This window comes from Pangasianodon hypophthalmus, chromosome 8, assembly GCF_027358585.1.
Source record: "Pangasianodon hypophthalmus isolate fPanHyp1 chromosome 8, fPanHyp1.pri, whole genome shotgun sequence".
Taxonomy (NCBI): Eukaryota; Metazoa; Chordata; class Actinopteri; order Siluriformes; family Pangasiidae; genus Pangasianodon; species Pangasianodon hypophthalmus.
Window position 1 is genome coordinate 13,532,907 of NC_069717.1, and position 14,853 is coordinate 13,547,759.

A 14,853-nucleotide genomic window follows, 5' to 3' on the forward strand; every position below is an offset into this window, starting at 1 on the left:
TGGTTCTCACTGGCAAATGGATATGATAAATCGTACAAAAATCATAAAGCACCTGTAAAATAAAATCTTATTGCTTAGATTAGAAGATATTTACTTCTGTGTTTTCAGGAAACATCAGTGCTGTATGATCTTCAGAGCTATTGCACGTGACCTTTTTTCACACTTCCAACACTGTTATGTTGTCTAGGTAGTAGATAGTGCATTTCCACTCCATCAGATAAACCAGGGCCGTGAACCACATCCTCTCTCCAAGGGCAGCAGTGTCTAATTACCCAACAATTTACCAGACCGGTGCATCTGTATGCACTAAACATGCCTCACCTCACTGACACACCACACTCAATCATGATTAATATTTTACACAATCTGTCAATGAGTGGTGGCCATTAATGCTGAGCTAAGCCTCTCTCAGGCTCTGAGCACAGAAATGGAACAGAAATGTTGGAAACCCAGGCCTAATTCATCACATCCCATGTCTGTTTCATGTGGGTCACCATGGGGGAGGGTTTCAATTCTGGGACCTTGCTTCAGTACAAAGCCCCAGATGGATAAATAGCTAGAGTTGAGAGTAAGGATCTAGCCCAGACAATGTATCAGTAGAGTGATTTTTACACTCTGCAACACTACAGTGACACCATGCAATGAGGTAGTGCCACTGCAGTCTCTCCACTGAAGACCTCCTGAGGGCTGACACTGCAAAACACACCTCCTTGTTAAAATCTCAGACTTCAGCAATGCACATTTTTCATTATTACTGCACATAGGCCTATGTGGATAAGCAATTATTCCTATGTGGATGCCTAAATCCTAAATTGCCACCCAATGAGCAAGTAGTTAAATGGTCCATATTTGGACTCAGTTGTCCACTCTATGTTTTTATATAGTTGTTCCAGAACATAAGAAAATGTCCAGTGTAAGAGCAAGAGAAAGCCCTGTTATACAGCACAGAGTGACTAAATATAGACCAATCTTGCAGTGTCATATGAGCAATTACCATGGAAACAAGTGTCACAGTTTCCCACATTGGTATGCCAGGTTTCACTGGTTCACATTATCCCCGAGAGAAATACAATGTGATGAAGCTTTCCACAACTAAAAATATCCATGCCAAGGTACCTCACTAAGCCATACAGCCCTGCCAACAACTGGGCAAGATGTCCTAAGCCCAGGAGAAATGCTATAAATAGGGGGTCCACTGCATGGGATAGAGATATAAATTTACATTTAGTCCCAGACTTGGGTGTTATGCATGGCGGGCCTGAAACCATATACTGTAATCTTAAATATGTACTACAAATTTTTATACAGTACATAGCTACATGTCCCTTGTATTTGATACCTCAAAGTACTTCTTGGTACAAGTGAGATGTTTTGGACACATCACATATGTCACACAGTACCAGAACCTCATGTTAATATAGGGAAGATGGATACTAAGTCTCACATTAAAAATTATTGAGTTGTGCATTATATCTCATATGTCATTTTTAACTATATTAATATTATGTGTAAAAAGTAACATATTTATATTTATGTTATTTTTTAAAAACATGTAGGCTAACATTTATTTATGTTTGGCTGCTGATCATGTCGTATGTTTTAGCATACAATTCATTTGTGCACTGTGTTTTGGCTAATGTAACCAGTGTTTTATGGCTGTGGTAGTCCAGAGCGGAGTCCATGAGATCTGCCCAGGGGGGTAACATTAAATGTTACCAAAGTTGTAATCGCTGTTATAGTTATTGTTAAGTCGTTATTGATGTAAGCCCAATTAACTCGTCACTTGAAATAAATGGATTTTAAATTATGCCTTCTTAGGAAGAAAAAAAACAAAAACAAAAACACCTAATGGAAACTGGCCATGATGAGCCAGTTCTCACTAGGAAATGTTTGCTGACACTAATCACATTACTGTGTTTTAATAGGAAATCTAAATTTAAAGCTTCCTAATCTAAACCTCAGTACATTAAAAACAAGTGTAAAGAATGTCACTTTAATCTTACTGTGAAAAAAATAATAAAAATAATCTGCCATTAATAGAATATAAAATTTATTTATTTATTTATTTATTTGTATAGAGCTTTTAACAATGGACATTGTTGCAAAGCAGCTTTAGAGAAATAAATCTGTAACAGAAATAAAATGTCTGGAGTCTTACATTGTAACATAATGTAACTAGTTTAGGACTTATGGGTTGAAAGTTCAAGAATAGAAAAGCTCTAATAGAGAATAAATTTTAATAGATTTTATTCAAAATAAAAATTCTAACTGAAAAATTCAAACTTATTAAAGCATACGTGTAAGGAGAAATATCTCAGTATGACTTTAAATTATGACACAAGACGAACAAGCCCACATTTTATGTCTGCTCTCAGAATTGTCTGTCTGTCTGTCTTGATCTGTCTCTGTCTTGTCTCTGTCTGTCTGTCTGTCTCTCTGCCTGTCTGTCTGCTGTCTTGTCTCTGCTTGTCTGTCTGTCCGTCTCTGTCTAGTCTCTGTGTCTGTGTGTCTGTCTGTCGCTGTCTTGTCTCTGCCTGTCTGTCTGTCTCTTTGCCTGTCTGTCTCTGTCTTGTCTCTGTCTGTCTGTCTCTGTCTTATCTCTGTCTGTCTGTCTGTCTGTCTGTCTTGTCTCTGCCTGTCTGTCTGTCTCTGTCTTGTCTCTGTCTCTCTGTCTCATGTGTAGATGCTATTGGGTTAGGAAGGGACTATACTGTGCTCATTATTATTATTATTATTATTATTATTATTATTATTATTATTGTTGTTGTTGTTGTTGTTGTTTTTCCTTCTTTCTCCTATATGTTTTCTCTGATAGGTGGATTGAGAAGGGTGCTTACTGCTCTTAAAATTAACACTCTACTTATTTTATATTCAGTGTAAAGATGGATGTGAGGACACAGGAGGTCGGACATCATTAAAAAAAAATTCAATATTACAAAATACCAGAGGCTCAGTCTGTGCTGCGACAGTACAGGGGGGACAGAGGGAAAGTTACCCTCGAATGCCGTGTCTTTTCAAGCTGCTGTAGCATAATGACAGTATGAGAGGAAAAAGAAAGTGGTGGGGATGTGGTGTGTTCCTCAGTGTGGAGGAGGAAAAGTGTGTAACACGAGCTGTGCTGTACACAGAGGAAGACATGCTCGCACCTATTGGCTGCAGCACCGCGACGTGTGCTATCAAGTTCGGTTGAAATTCACCATGTTCACGCGCGTGCTTCACTTTCTTCTCAAATCTGTAAATCAGACAGATGTGTACAGCTGTGCCACCAGCATGGAAAAGCTATCCGGACTGGTTGGATAACGTGGTCTTTATCCTGACGTGTTTTCCTCACTTCACTTCCGGGTTTGACGTCGTGGCTGGACTGCGTCGCTGAGGTGGTAAGAGAAGCGGCTGAAATGAACACAATGCATGTCCTGTCTAGTCTCTGTGCTGCTGTTTATTAGTCGAAAGAAGGATTTTTTTCCAGGCTGGGAGAGCATAGACACCACAAATGGCACTTTTTCCCTCTGGAAGTTTCACATAGGGACATTCCTGCAGTGGACACAACAGAAAATAGGGGTCCTGTTCCTCCAAACTCAAGCAACTTCTATAAATTGGTCTATTCAATGCTCTTAGCTTAACTGATCCTGTTGAATTGAGTATGGCTGAGACTTTTATATAAAGTGACCTACAGTTTAGGCAGAATCCAGTCCACAGAGTTGAGCAGTTCAGGCTTCTAGGCAACTCTTCAAGCAGCCCTGAGATCTGAACCTGCAACCTTCTGCTCAGTAGCAGATCCCCAGCTTAAAGAACATTCGGAAACCACAACTGCCTTATCCATTAAGGGTACATGTTTATTACACATATAAAGTTTGGTTAGTATATTTAAGGTACGCTATATGGACAAAAGTTTGCGGACACATGACCATCACATTCATATTTGCTTTTTCAGCCCAGATTTAGTCCCCCTTTGCTGTTGTAATAATCTCCACTCTTCTGGGAAGGCTTTCCACTAGATTCTGGAGCGTGACTGTGGGGATTTGCCCATTCAGCCCCAAGAGCATTAGTGAGGTCAGGCACTGATGTCAGGTGAGAAGACCTGGGCGCTGTCAGCATTCCATTTCATCCCAAAGGTGTTCAGTGAGGTTGAGGTCAGCGCTCTGGGCAGGACACTCGAGTTCCTCCACACCAACTATGGCAAGCCATGTCTTCATGGAGCTAGGTTTGTGCACAGCGGCATTGTCATGCTGGAACAGGTCTGGGCCTCTTAGTTCCAGTGAAGGTAAAATTGTAATGCTACAGCATACAGAGACATCCTATATAATTGTGTGCTTCCAAATTTATGGCAAGAGTTTGGGGAAGACCCACATATGGGTTTGATGGTCAGGTGTCTGCAAACTTTTGGCCATGTAGTATATTTGATCACTGAGACAGCCTCACGTTTGTGGATGAAGTGGTGGCTTAAAATGCTGCCCATATCCAGATGATAAAAAATGAACCACCGTGTTTCTACTAAATGTCAAAGTCAAGTCAAAGTCAACTTTATTGTCAATTCTGCCACATGTTCAGCACATAAAGAGAATTGAAATTATGTTACTCTCAGACCCTAGGTGTATACAGATAACACACACAAAAAAGGATGTAAAAATACAAATGGAAATGCAAATGGATACATATAAATAGAGTATAAATGGCACAACAGGTAGAGTGCAAACAGTGCAAATGTAAAGTGAGTAGTGCAAAGAGCTTATCAGACTGTTACAGTGACAAAGTAAAAGTGACAAGACAAAGTTAAAGTGACATATAAACTATAAATATAACTATAAAATATAAACATTTCAATGTTTTTTGCTTAAAATTGAACCATAAATTTTTCTTCTTACAGCATGAAATTGTATATGCTTGGCTCATTTTTTTCTATTGAACATGAAAAGCGACACATTTATCTGCTATACTTCCCTTCGTACTTATAATACACAGGTTATGTCTAAATATAATAGATTACAAAATATGGTGAAATATCAACTGGTACCAGCTTATAGTATAAAGATAATCGATGAATTCGGTCTCTATTTTCTCCCCCCCTGTTGGTAGAAGCATCCCCAAGTATGAGAAGTGGTTTTGTGTGTTTTTAATGTTCCCCAAAAACAAAGATGTATTCAGTGTTGGTCATTTCATATATTACAATCTGCCTCGGCTGCTCAAAATTAATATGACCCATGAACAGTGCATCTATTGCTAAGAAGCAACAGAATACACGTGTTAAAGGAAAAACCAGTGGCTCAGTTATGGTGTGGGAGGCGTTTTGTATGCACTTGTCCCCTTGAACTAACATGTCAGACAGAGCTCTCCACCACTGCCAGCAAACCACCAAGTGAGAAATTATCTTTTTGAAGAATGGGGTTTATCCCTCCAGCACAGTTCCAGAGCCTTGTAGGATCTATGAAAATGTGCATTGAAGCAGTTATGGTGACTTGTTCTGGCCCAACATCTTAAGATGCTTTTATGCAAAGAATGCAAGGAATGGGCTTATATGCAAAGAATAGGCTTATAAAACATAAATTCAAACCAAAAAGCAAGAAGAAAAACAGTCTATGTCTGCTTGCTAATGTTACGATATGACTGGCCTGGCTTGGCATATATATTTTTTAGTATTTGGCTTGTGCTGAACCACTGAAGACCACTGAAGGCAGGCTGCTCTGCTCCTTTCTCACACTCTGTGTATGTGTGTGTGTGTGTGTGTAAGTAACAAAATTCTCTGCAGGTTGCCATGGAGTCGTTTGGCAGACAGGAGTTTTTGTGGTTTCTTGCTGAGGGTTGTGTTGTGCCTACTGCTTGGCAAGGCCTGGAACAGGTGTGGCAGCTGCTGCTTGTCTGCTGCCTCTGCCGCATCATCTGCAGACTGGGTGAATTATATTTGCATTTAAATTTATTCTTTTTGGATACAATTGTGCCCAAAATGAGCAATTTGGGGTTAACAGCCTTGTTCAGGGGCCTAACAGTGGCTTTTTAATCTTTAAACTCCTAATCTTCTAATTACTAGATCAAAAAATTAACCACCACTGCCATATCGACTTGAATATACTGACTGTTCTGTTTTTTGTTTCTTGCATTAAAATCTCTTTCAAAATACTGATTTAGAACATGTACGTTAATCATGCGTACATTAATTTTTATTATAGTAGTCCCAACTATCTAATGTCCAATGATTCCCAAGTGTGTTTAAAGCACATCTGATTTACATTCACTGAGACCCACAAAACTCCATAAAAGGTGAAAATGGCAAATGATGACTGAACGTGAAAGAGCGCTTCCTAAGCGTGGCCAAAAAGATTAAACCTTCCAATAATGCAACTCAGCCATTGCAGTTTGCCCACCACAGGCACACACTAACTCTTTGGTAATATTGCATTCGTCTTTATTGAATAGCTAGTCTTATTTGTTTTAATTTATGGATCTCTTTTCGATTGCATTCTTGCAGGTCATTAATATAAAATGACTGATTTTCACAAAGTTTTCCTTAATTTCGTGTGTGTAACTGAAATAAATAAGCTATTTTTATACTTGACAAAGTTTAAAGTTTTAATCCGTATAAAGTTGCAGTAACTCATGCCAGTTGTAACACTTGAAGCCTATCATTTGAGGTTTACTTAATAAATCTCCTTATATGTAAATTCACAAAATCTCAGGAGCACTCGTAGGATACAGATGTTTTTCTGGATAAACTGGGTTTTCTAGAATACCACATTGCTTGTGTAAATGCGCCTGTGAAAAATGTTTGTATCCAGCTTGATAAATGATGCCATTGTGTGCGTTTTCTTGATTGTGGTGCAGTTGTGTTGAGAGGTGGATTATTAATTTGTATGGGTGTGCACTAGGCTCTAACTGTATTTTTCTGCAGGTTTTTCAGTTCATGTGAAGCATCTGAGTTCATTGGCCGGGGGCCTTTATGTGCTGTATGTGTTCTTTGAGCTAAACATGATATGGGTGATCGCACTCAGCCTCGTCTGCTACCTCATCCTCTTCCTCTGCCGAAGGTCCAGCAACCGAGGAGTTTTTCTTTCCTTGGCTATCCTTATCTACATGCTCATGGGGTATGTGCTAATTAGCCACTACATGTGGACTCTCAGTTCTGAGACTTTGTTGGAGCTTTGTTCTTTGTTGGAGCTTTTATTATGCTCTGTTATTTAGAATAGCCAAGAGTGTTATTTATGCTAATTTCTCACAATGCCTTGATATCTTTTACTTTTACTTTATTTTGTTGAAATGTAATGATTTTTTTTTCTCTCTCATAGAGAGCTACATATGATAGATGCAGAAACTTGGCATAAGATGAGAGGTGAGTAATAGTTGCATCTGTTGGAGCACTATAGTTAAATCAATTCATGCAATTTGCCTGGACTACGAAAAAAGGGATCCATGATTTTTTTCCCCTTAAAAAAAATGATGTATGAAACCAGGCTCTCAGATGGTGGTGGCCATGAAGGCCATTTCTCTGGCCTTTGACCTTGACAGAGGGGCAGTGTCCTCCTTTCCTACAATGCTGGACTTCCTTGGGTACATATGCTTTGTGGGAACAGTTATCTTTGGCCCATGGATTAGCTTCAGCAGCTACAGAGATGCTGTGGATGGCCGGAAAATGGTAATCCCTTCCTCACCTATTTACTATTGCATACATGTTGTGCTAATATTGAAATGTGTGAAGATTTTGGATATTGGCAGTAATATGGTTTTTAAATCCCTGTTTTGCAGAATTTTGCCTGGTTTGCAAAAATCGCTCTAAGCTTTATAAAGAGTCAGTTTTGCCTCGTCATCTCCACCTGCATCGCTCCTTATCTCTTCCCTTACTTCATTCCCATATATGTCGATGGACTACCTCATAGGTCAGTTCTTGTGTTTTTGTAAAAGTACAAAGCACTGACAGAAGATATTGAAGAACAGCTGCTTAAAGAAATATTGTTTGTGTCATTAGATGGCTTCATGCCTATGAGAACGCTGTGTCCTTCCACTTCAGCAACTACTTTGTTAGCTATCTGAGTGAAACAACCATGGTTATGGCTGGGGCTGGATTTTCTGAGCATAAAGACAACCTCAAATGGTCAGTGAAAACTGTTTCTTTCTTGTTTTCAACCCTTTTAACAGCACCAAGTCAATCTCTGTGAACTGCTTCTAGATCTATAACGGCAATGAAAGGAAAACTAGTGCCTGAAGTATTAATATGTGTTTACAATGATCAGTTTAATAGGAGAAAAAAACCTCAGCGATCTCAATCGTAAGGGATAACAGACAGGTTTTGCTGTTAGCTTCTAAAAATAAAAGAGCAAGAGCTTCTTTTTTACCTTATCATTTTCCAGTGATGCTCAATGCCATAGTTATGAGAAATCCAATGTAGCGTTGGTGGAGACAGCAAACATAGCACTTCAACTTTCTCATATCTGTTTGAGCAGAGTGTACAGCTGAAGAGGTGAGAGAGCTGAACTGACTAAAGGACTAAATCTTATCAATATATACTGATCAAACATAACATTAAAACCAATGACAGGTGAAGTGAATAACATTGATTATCTCATTACAGTGGCACCTGTCAAGGTTGGGATATATTAGGCAGCAAGTGAACAGTCAGTTCTTGAAGTTGATGTGTTGGAAGTGGGAAAAATGGGCAGGCATATGAATCTGAGTGACTTTGACAAGGAGCAAATTGTGATGGCTAGATGACTGGGTCAGAGCATCTCCAAAACGGGAGGTCTTGTGGGGTGTTCCTGGTATGCAGTCATTAATACCTACCAGAAGTGGTCCGAGGAAGGACAACTGGTGAACCAAAGACAGGGTCATGGGCACCAAGGCTCACTGATACGCATGGGGAGCAAAGGCTAGCCTGTCTGTTCTGAGCCCACAGAAGAGCTACTGTAGCACGAATTGCTGAAAAAGTTAATGCAGGCTATGATAGAAAGGTGTCAGAACACACAGTGCATCGCAGCTTGCTGTGTATGGGGCTGCGTAGTCGCAGACTGGTCAGAGTGCCCATGCTGACCGCTGTCTACTGCCGAAAGCGCCTACAATAGGCATGTGAGCATCAGAACTGGACCAGGGAGCAATGGAAGAAGGTGGCCTGGTCTAATGAATCACGATTTCTTTTACATCATGTGGATGGCCGGGTGCTTGTGCGTCGCTTACGTGCGTGTGGGGAAGAGATGGCACCAGGATGCACTATGGGAAGAAGACAAGCTGGCAGAGGCAGTTTTATGCTCTGGGTAATGTTCTGCTGGGAAACTTTGGGTCCTGACATTCAAGTGGATGTTACTTCGACATGTACCACCTACCTAAACATTGTTGCAGACCGAGTACACCCCTTCATGGCAATGGTATTCCCTATTTGTAGTGGTCTCCTTCAGCAAGATAATGAGCCCTGCCACAATGCAGACATTGTTCAGGAATGGTTTGAGGAACATGACAAAGAGTTCAAGGTTGACTTGGCCTCCAAATTCCCCAGATCTTTTGGAGTGATGAGTCAGAGCTGTTTTGGTGGCACAAGGGGGACCTACATAATATTAGGCAGGTGGTTTTAATGTTATGGCTGATCGGTGTATGTAAGTTGCTCTGGGTGGATTTTTCCTTTGATGATTTCCATGTCATTTTTATACTACCACATTGTAAATATCCAGAAAATACTCTCATAAAAGATTTTAAACGTTTATAGGAGTGCGTGTGATGTTTGAATGGCTTGAAATTGAGTGCTTTTGGTTAATCACAATTAATAATCACAAGCACAATGATACAAAAAATTTGAAATTATTTTACCAATAAAAATAAGATCATTGTATGTATTTGTAGGGATATTACAGTGGCAAAGCCTCTCAATGTTGAATTGCCTAGATCCATGGTGGAAGTGGTGACTTCTTGGAACCTGCCTATGTCTCGTTGGCTGAACAAATGTAAGTACTCCATTAAGCTCATGATTGATTTGGCTTTTGAAAGCTGTGAGATGTATGTCATCGCCCTGAGTCATGGAGACACTTGATGATGCTTTAGAAAGAGGGCCTTTCATTTATTGACCGTTTGATGTTAATTTGCATAGATGTCTTCAAGAGTGCACTGAAACTTGGTACTTTTCCTGCCATTTTGGTGACGTACACTGCTAGTGCTCTACTACATGTGAGTATGGAATCAGTACTTATTTTAATAATTAACATAACTGATTGTCAGGGGCAGCTCATATCAAAGGTATTAATTTTATTGCAATTTAATACTACTATTAATGTAAATGCTGTAAATGTAAATTACTATTTACATTTACAGCATTTAACAAATGCTCTACTCCACAGTGATTTATAGATTATTTTTATTGTTATTAGTAGTAGTAGTAGTAGTAGTAGTAGTAGTAATAGTAATAGTATTATTGTTATCAATGAGACCTCCAGATATAATGTATTGGTCATCCCTAAAAGTTTAATTGTCGAGCTATTGATAGATATTAGATGTTGTTATATATTTAATATCACCACCAACCGTCACTGCTAATTGAATTTAGATATATTCTACAGCAACAGGAAGTCAGAGAAGAGTGCCTATTTAACTAACAGTTCAATTAACTGATAAATGACATTATGGTTGGTTTCGGTCTCTTAATCCACAAGAAACCAGTGATGACATGACATGAAAGAGAGGATTCGTGAGGAGTCGTGACTTAACGTTTCACTGTCTGATGCATAGTTATACTTCACAGCTGTGCAGCTAGAGACTCCTAGTGGTGAATTTTCAGAATTTGCAAACACCAGAATGACTTTAATACCGTAATCATAACCCTGCTTTACTACTTTTCAGGGCCTCAGCTTTCATCTAGGAGCTGTGCTTTTGTCTCTGGGATTTATCACTTATGTGGAGCATGGTAAAACTCCCTCTTTACTCCTTCTCATACAAATCTAATGCTGATTATGCTGCATACATCAACTTGACTGCTACTTCTTATCCTCCTTTCAGTTCTTAGAAAGAGACTAGCAGCCATTTTCAGTGCCTGCATACTGTCGAAGCGCTGTCCAAATGACTGCCAGCATCAGAACAAAAAGGTAAAGTGATGTTTTGAAACCCTGAATATTGATGATAGTGAGTGGTGCAGTGGATTGTGAGTATGGATTAAGAATAGGGTATGACTGCAAACTGTCCTTTTCCTTGTTGCTTGGCTGGTGCCATAAAACGACGTATCTTCTTGCGCATTTAATATAAGGCATCATTTAACTGTGGAAATTAATTAGCTTTTAAAGTAAAACTTTTAAGATTCAATTATGTATCATAAATTATTTTTTTATCTAAATCTATTTTTTTAATCCAATCAAACTTTAATGTAGGTAATTGTATAAATAAATATATTGTACAATGTATTTATTTATTTAATAAGTACATTATATTTAAAGGTATAATAGTAAATATTAAAGGTACACCCCAGCAACAAGGAAAAGTACAGTTAGGTTCTTTTATTTTTGAGAGTGTAGCATATAATCTAAAACATTTTGCTATAGTGTGAATGTTATTCTGTAGCATTATGAATGATCACATTGCAAAAAAAGTATTTGTTCCCAGATGTGCTGTATCTTTTACAAGGTTTTGGTAACATATCACATTTAGATTCCTTTACGTGACATTTACTGCATCAGTAATAATCCTGCAACCAACCATAAACCTCAGCATTAATATACTGTATAATATGTACAGTATGTATGTGTTAACTGTAGTATAATTAACACATACATATGTTAAATAAATATCCGTGCATTACCTAATGTGTATTTCATCCATGAACCCCATAACACATTTTATTGTAAACAAAATACAACATTACTAAATCTTAATAATTAATAACTAAACTCAGGTCACATGTGTGAACATTAGAACCCACCATTTAGAACCTGTGGGATTATTTTCCGTTTCCATTTTTCCATGATTATTTGTCAATGGCTGCATGATTTATACATTTATACATATAAGATTGATTCAGTTTAAGTTGATTTTTGTAACTGTCTTTATCTGTACATTTGTCTCTTCCTTGGGTCATGATGTTTTGTCCTTGCTCATGTTCTTCTCCTATCTTAACCTTGAGCATTATCTATGTGTCTAGAGCGTGTTCTCTTGCACGCACACATCAGTGTAAAAGCTGGCTGTGTCCAACTTTTGTTTAGACTATATGAATTATACCTGTTTTGCATTCATTCATTAATATTGATCTTATTTTCTTATTTTTCTTATAATATTATCTTATTTTGAACTTATTTTCACTCATGGATGGAATAGCATTGTTTGATTTATTTGGTTTATTTTTAAAAATATCAGTTAATGCAAGTATTAATTTGATGTGTTAACATGTTAACATTTATTCATAAAAGTTTATGATTTGATAATATTAAGAAATGCAGAAAATAATTTCAATTAAGTAATTTTATGTTGTTGCTTGCATTGTATTTGTTGCATTATTTAGTTTAATAACATTTATTTATTTATTTATTTAAATATATCATTTTTGAAAATGTGAAGTCTTTGTTTTATTGTCGTTTAAAAGGTTTTAAATGGATTTTAAGAAGTCCTGAGCTTCACATTGAGCTCATGTGACAGTGATTAATGCCTTCCTTTTTTTTTTCCAAACTTCATTTCACTTTAGCTGTGTGTGTGTTGTGCTTTTATCTAGAACATGTGGGTGTATGGGATTAATCTGTTCTTCAGCGCATTGTCCATATTTCACCTGACATATCTGGGCTCACTCTTTGATCTGGATGCTGAGGATGAAAAGGTTCCTTCTTATCTTTTTTTTCTTTATTGTCTTCTTTATAATAACTTTACAATACAGCATTGTGAATTTAATTATGATCTACACACACTGCATAATAGTAATTAAGGAAGAAGGATAAATTGCTACCAAGCTATTGAGAAATATTATGGACATAATTGATCCTACTTTGTTTAAAAGGTCTGACCTTTTATTCTTTTGTCTTTCAGGGATACCTGGCTAGTCACACTATTCAGAAATGGTCAGAGCTAAACTGGGCCAGCCACTGGGTGATGCTAGGCTGCTGGGTCTTCTATTGGCTCATTTAAATCAATGTATGAAAACGTGGAACATCGTCGTTACAAATATCTCGGCAACCTGAAACTTTTCTTTGTTTTTTTCACTCCTTTTGAGTTGCAGAGATGCCATGAGATTTGCCATTCTTCTTGCTTATATACTTTATTCTGATACTGCTAAATTCTCTAAGTACTGTATATTGTAGGCATGAGACATAATTAAAATGCCCTAGTTTTTGTTACAACATTTTATATTTTTTAAAAAAAAGCTTACAGTTGTGTAAAGGTATTTATTATTTTCTAATAAAACATGATGGTTCATCTGCTGATTCCTTGATGTGCTTGATTTTGCAGCTTTGGTTTGGTAATGCTGTGTACTGAAGCACTCATGAAGCCCAATGCTCAAACAGATGATGCATACATAGAGGAACACATACTGTAGATAGTAGGATCACATGCCACATTTAGATGTGTGAACATATGCAAAAGTGCATTGATAAATACTGAAATTTTGTATATGCAAATGTTCAACAATTCACACAAACTTATGAGTTTGTATATAAGGTGGGGCAAACGCAGATAATAAATGGTGCTCGTGCTCTGTGGTTCTGATGTTTCATATTTTGCCACAGCAAATATTAACTAGAGTCTTCGTCCTAGATATTTTTGCAAGTGAAAATAGACTATATGGCCAAAACTATGTGAAACACCTGACCATCACACCCACACTGCACAAGTATATATACATACACACACACACAAGTGTATATATATACTTCCCCACTCCCCACACTGTTGCAACAAAGTTGGAAGCGCACAGTTGTCTAGAATGTCTTTGTGTGCTGTAGCATTACAATTTCCCTTCACTGGAACTAAGAGGCTCAAACCAGTTCCAGCATGACAATGCCCCTGTGCACAAAGCGAGGTCCATGAAGACATGGTTTGTCACGGTCGGTGTGGAAGATCTCGAGTGGCTGCACAGAGCCTGACCTTAACCCCACTCAACACCTGTGGGGACACCTATTCTCAAATTCTTTCTAGAAATAAACACTTCACATAAGCAAAACTATCTGCCAATAAAATAAGACAATTTCAAAAAGTTTGAAATGAGTTATAAATATCTAGAGATAGGCTTGATAATCTTATATTTGTTTAAAAACAATCTAATGAAGAAAATTATTAGTTGAATTGACCTATATTCAAGATATTTTTACTTGCTGAGATATAATTTTTTAAAGTGCACTGCTTCATATTGCTTTACTTTTCAGCTTTTCGGCTTTTCAGCTCTTCATCTTTTCAGCTCTTCACGTACTCTGAAAAGTTCTCAAATCGACACACTGACAGCAGCAGTGGGAATGGATAGTCTCACATGAGCACCAAAACTCTATACAATCTATACACTACATTTCATTTCAAAATTATTCCCTTCCTATCCTCTGCTTGATTTATATGTTAATGTTAAGCATTATTTGCAGCTAGAAGGGTTAGTTAGTTAGCTAGTTAGCTAGTTAGTTAGAGGGGTAAGTTAGGTTCATGCATGTTTAATGTTCTAGTTAAAGCATATCGGTTTTAGAATTGGCCAGGTGCTTGCTTTATGCTTTAAGCTCTTTGCGACCTAGTGTTCAACTGATTGCGGCACTGAATTAAAATAAAGCTGGGTGACGTATTACGCAGGGGTCTGTATATATCACAATGAACCCATTGTTATGTTTTATACAACAGTTAGTTCTGGTCCACTAATTTAAAACCATTACTACACTTAGTACAGGCTGTGAGACAGGGTGTGAGTTGCATGGCAACACACAACACTATTCAGCTGTGGCCTAT

The 14,853-nt window shown here is 37.8% G+C and overlaps 1 protein-coding gene across 6 annotated transcripts; it reads left to right on the top strand.

Moving 5' to 3' along the window:
• The first annotated feature begins 3,090 nt into the window (after positions 1-3,090).
• Positions 3,091-13,355, top strand: porcnl (porcupine O-acyltransferase like). 6 transcript variants are annotated; one of them, XM_026930423.3, is made up of 13 exons: positions 3,091-3,825; positions 5,726-5,885; positions 6,881-7,073; positions 7,275-7,318; positions 7,440-7,621; positions 7,732-7,862; positions 7,952-8,077; positions 9,811-9,911; positions 10,055-10,131; positions 10,801-10,864; positions 10,957-11,042; positions 12,653-12,754; positions 12,961-13,355. In XM_026930423.3, exons 2-13 carry the CDS (start codon positions 5,750-5,752, stop codon positions 13,057-13,059), a joined length of 1,341 nt encoding a protein of 446 aa, XP_026786224.1. In that variant the 5' UTR covers positions 3,091-3,825; positions 5,726-5,749; the 3' UTR covers positions 13,060-13,355. The 6 variants fall into 6 exon arrangements, with proteins under 6 accessions (XP_026786224.1, XP_034162137.1, XP_034162136.1 ...); XM_034306246.2 differs by having other exon boundaries at positions 5,744-5,885; XM_034306245.2 differs by having other exon boundaries at positions 3,091-3,374; positions 5,744-5,885.
• The last annotated feature ends 1,498 nt before the right edge of the window (positions 13,356-14,853 follow it).

Bases quoted from the DNA above. Each gene is read 5' to 3' on its own strand.
- porcnl (XM_026930423.3), top strand. From the start codon at position 5,750: ATGGAGTCGTTTGGCAGACAGGAGTTTTTGTGGTTTCTTGCTGAGGGT. The intron at 7,622-7,731 runs GTAATCCCTTCC...CCTGTTTTGCAG, and splicing joins CTGTGGATGGCCGGAAAATG to AATTTTGCCTGGTTTGCAAA. The intron at 7,863-7,951 runs GTCAGTTCTTGT...TTGTGTCATTAG, and splicing joins GTCGATGGACTACCTCATAG to ATGGCTTCATGCCTATGAGA.